This window comes from Somniosus microcephalus, chromosome 6, assembly GCF_052327205.1.
Source record: "Somniosus microcephalus isolate GS21.2 chromosome 6, FLI_Smic_1.0, whole genome shotgun sequence".
In the NCBI taxonomy this organism is placed as follows: Eukaryota; Metazoa; Chordata; class Chondrichthyes; order Squaliformes; family Somniosidae; genus Somniosus; species Somniosus microcephalus.
In genome coordinates this window covers 201,382,510-201,386,304 of record NC_140992.1, presented here as the reverse complement: position 1 = coordinate 201,386,304, position 3,795 = coordinate 201,382,510, and the positions used below count along the sequence as shown (strand labels likewise).

The 3,795-nt window shown below is 46.5% G+C and overlaps 1 protein-coding gene across 1 annotated transcript; it reads left to right on the top strand.

The window, feature by feature from the left end:
* The first annotated feature begins 320 nt into the window (after positions 1 to 320).
* On the top strand, positions 321 to 2,627 carry LOC147116349 (metallothionein). The gene is made up of 3 exons (XM_085991205.1): positions 321 to 745; positions 943 to 1,020; positions 2,347 to 2,627. Exons 1-3 carry the CDS (start codon positions 712 to 714, stop codon positions 2,439 to 2,441), a joined length of 207 nt encoding a protein of 68 aa, XP_085847331.1. The 5' UTR covers positions 321 to 711; the 3' UTR covers positions 2,442 to 2,627.
* The last annotated feature ends 1,168 nt before the right edge of the window (positions 2,628 to 3,795 follow it).

Sequence of the window (3,795 nt, the reverse complement as noted above, 5' to 3'; positions counted from 1 at the left end):
TTTGTATTCCACTGTGTAGATGTCTGTACATGCCTCGGCTGACTCCTCCCACGAGTCCAGGTATAAAGGTGACTGCTCCACAGTCCCTCTGTATTCTGGACTGGTCGACCACTCGAGGCACACCTTCATTCTCTTGTTAATAAAAGCCTGTTAGTTACTCGCTTAACCTCAGTCTTTTGAGTGATTGATAGCGCATCAACACTTTATTGCCGAGCCCATTTTGCTGGCTCTGCAGTTCTGGGTTTTTATATTTCATAGTCCAATTTTTACCGTTGGGGGGAGGAACGGATCCTACACTTCGGAGAGCAATCTACAACACAGAAACAAACAAATATCTAGAGTGAAATCGGTCAATAAACTTCAAACAGAACGTGCAGTCCTGGCCTCCCCCAGACCGTGGGTGTGAAACGTGTTGCAGACGCTCAGACACCCGGCGATTCCACGGGAAATGTTGGGAAATTGCTGTTATTGAGAAATCTTTTGGGGCCGTGTTGTGAGTGAAGGAGACGGGTGCAATTCAAACCTTCAGCCGCTGACTCAGTTCGGTGTCCCGGGTGCATTCTGCCCGGACCGACCCGCCCCTTCCCCGGTTTTGCAGCCGGTTCCCCACCGATCACAACCCCATAAAACTCGGCTCCGATTCAGCAAAGGGCACCAGATCGAGAAGCGCTGATTGGGTGAGGGCTGGAAGCTGAAGAAGTTGTTAGTGAAATGTCTGACTCGAAGCCCTGTGTCTGCCTGGATGGTGAGTGGCGACTAGTGCAGTCCTTTCAGCACAGTGTCCCGGCTCAGTCTCACTGAGGTGGAGCAGGATTGGAGGGCAGGCTCTTTATTAAAGTAACTGCAGAACAGAATGGGACAAAGAGCCGGGGCTCCTCCACACCGGGGCATTTCTCCGGGTTTGAACCTTAACTCAAATGTCTTTGTTTTTCCTGTTTTCAGGATCCTGCTCCTGTGAACAAACCTGCAGGTGCTCCGACTGCCGATGTCCCACCAGCAAAGCTGGACGCTGCCAGAAAAGTGAGTAACTGTGGGACTGTTTACAGCTCCTCACATTGTATTTCTGTGACGGATAGTTCTGGGCAGAACTGAGAGAGGACCAGAATAGAAAAGTACAAGGTCCCCGGGCTTTCACTCCAGTCTGTTTGGAACCAGTGTCGGGACTTAACTTAAACCTAACCCTAACTCTGACCCTAATCCCAAGTCTAACCAGCAAGACTCTGAACCTAACCCTAAAATACACCAACCCAAAATAATCAACCCTAATCCTAATCCTGCCCCTAAACCCGAACCAGATTTACCCTAATAACAACAGAAAATGCTGGAAAAACTCAGCAGGTCAGGCAACATCCGTGGAGAGAAATTTGAGTTGACGTTTCGGGTTTGACCCTTCTTCAAAACCGAAACGTCAAACCCGAAACGTCAACTCAAATTTCTCTCCACGGATGTTGCCTGACCTGCTGAGTTTTTCCAGCATTTTCTGTTGTTATTTCGGACTTCCAACATCTGCAGTATTTTGCTATCGTACCAGATTTACCCTATTTCCAGGATTCAGACCTTGCCTCCAATCGCAACACCTAATACTTAAATCAGCCCAGGAAATTCAAATAAACGGCACCCGCTGAGCAAAGACCCTAATGTCGGGACCATAATCTGTGATAATCTGCTGGGGAATGCTCACTGACCAGATGGAGTGAGTCCGGTGGGTTGGTGCTCCGATCTTCAGGCTGCTCCAATTGGTGGGACTGTAACTGAGATGCTCAGTATCGCCACCTATTGAACTAAATTAATCATTAAAGTCACCATTTCGCTTATCAGATAGGACAGAAGTTCGTCACCTAAAAAAGCTTAGTCCACTGCTGCTACATTGCTGTGGATGCTATTTTTTACCCAGGATTTACAGCAGTAACCGCAGCTTGCATTTATGCAGCATCTCTTAATGTAGAAACACATCTCAAGGTGTTTCACAGAGGAGGAAATGAGGGCGCATCCTGAACAGGGGAACAGCAGCGTTTAATCGAGCTCACAGCAATGGAATCCCAGCCCCTGAAACATCCACATGTGAAACTAGCTGGCGGGAAGTTCTTCCCTGAAGAGCTGATCTCTGAACAGTGGGTGGGACAGATTGATGAGATCACAAGCTCCCGAATCTTACCCCCAATGCAGCAGCTGACAGACTGACAGGCAGGGCTTCTGAGGCGGGGCATCTTCAGACGGGTTACTTGGAGATATGGCAGAGATTAGTTTATTAGGGAGGAGCTGAGTGCTGCAATGGGAGGGTCTGGGGCTGTTTCACTGAACTCATTAATTGTTCCTGATTTCTGCCTTTGCCCTCTCCTCTCTCAGGTTGCTGCTCTTGCTGTCCTGCAGGATGCACGAACTGCGCCAATGGCTGTGTGTGTAAAGGGAAAACCTCCGACAAATGTAGCTGCTGCTCCTGAACAACAGGCCCTTCAGGCCCAATATAGAAAGTATTGTCCATATGTACTGTATTACACAGGCCGCATGTCCTCAGTATCTCTGTCCTGATGAGTTGTCTGTTTATATAAACTCATGAAAAGTGAATTCATTGTTTTTGGAATAATCCCTTTTTGTATCTGTAAATTAAAAAAACTATTTCAATCCTGTGATCAGTGCCATTCTCTTCATTAAATAAGTGATGTTCCTAATGACAGCACATTGTGTAGGGAACAAGTTAGAGCCTAAACAGGCCACATTGAATAACATGATGTCTTAAAGACACATTGTTTAAGTAAAGTTTAGTAATCCATGCTCATAAGTAAAGTTTGGGAACCCCTGCTCTAATCTATTCTCCCTATTGTTCAGTTACACTAAAAGCTGCCAAATCGGCAAAGAAATTTGCTGCCACACTGGATGGCACAGGTTAACACGTCCTGAGATAAGATACAACGATGCTTGTGGTTTGTGTGGGTGTGGGGGTGTTAAGAAAATCACCACAAGCTAGAACTCAATGTCATGTGGGCCACTGAGGGAGCACAAACACGCAGTCACTTTTCCAAATGATGGGAAAGAGTTATTAGTGGTCAAGATGGATGACACTAATAGTAAGGCTTCAGAGTTTGAATTAGAATAAATAATAAATCCCATCCCCACTAAGTGAGGAATATATTATTTGAATTTGCAATATCTAGCTATGTACACTAAAGTGTGTTGGACCAATATTCACCTTTTGTCCCAGCACTTATACATAGAAATTAGACTGGAATCTACTATTTACTTCTAAGGTTCATAACATTCCTCAATTAGCGCCCCTTTGAGCTATCTTACATTACCCCGTCCAATCACCATCGCACTACAATACTGAGTGAAATTAGTTATCTTTTTGACAGAAATTTCAAAAAGAAAGTCATACACAGCGATGCTATAACTTACACTATTTTATTTACCAATATTGGTGAAAAAGACTCGATAATTATAAGCACAATTATGAATTAAGTGAATCATAGGCCGGAATTTTCCCGTTGCCATGTGTGTGGGTTTGGGGGCTGGGTGGCAATAAGAATGCTGCAAATAGCGAGCACATCGGGAACCCGCCGTCATCCCACCACCTCGAGCAGCGTCGGCGGGAATCCTGAGCGGCAGAGCGGGGCTATAAAAGCCCCAGAGACCAGGTAAGGTCTCACAGCGTCGGCGGGTATCCTGAGCGGCAGAGCGGGGCTATAAAAGCCTCAGAGACCAGGTAAGGCCTCACAGCGTCGGCGGGAATCCTGAGCGGCAGAGCGGGGCTATAAAAGCCCCAGAGACCAGGTAAGGTTTACCAGTCTCCAGTCTCGG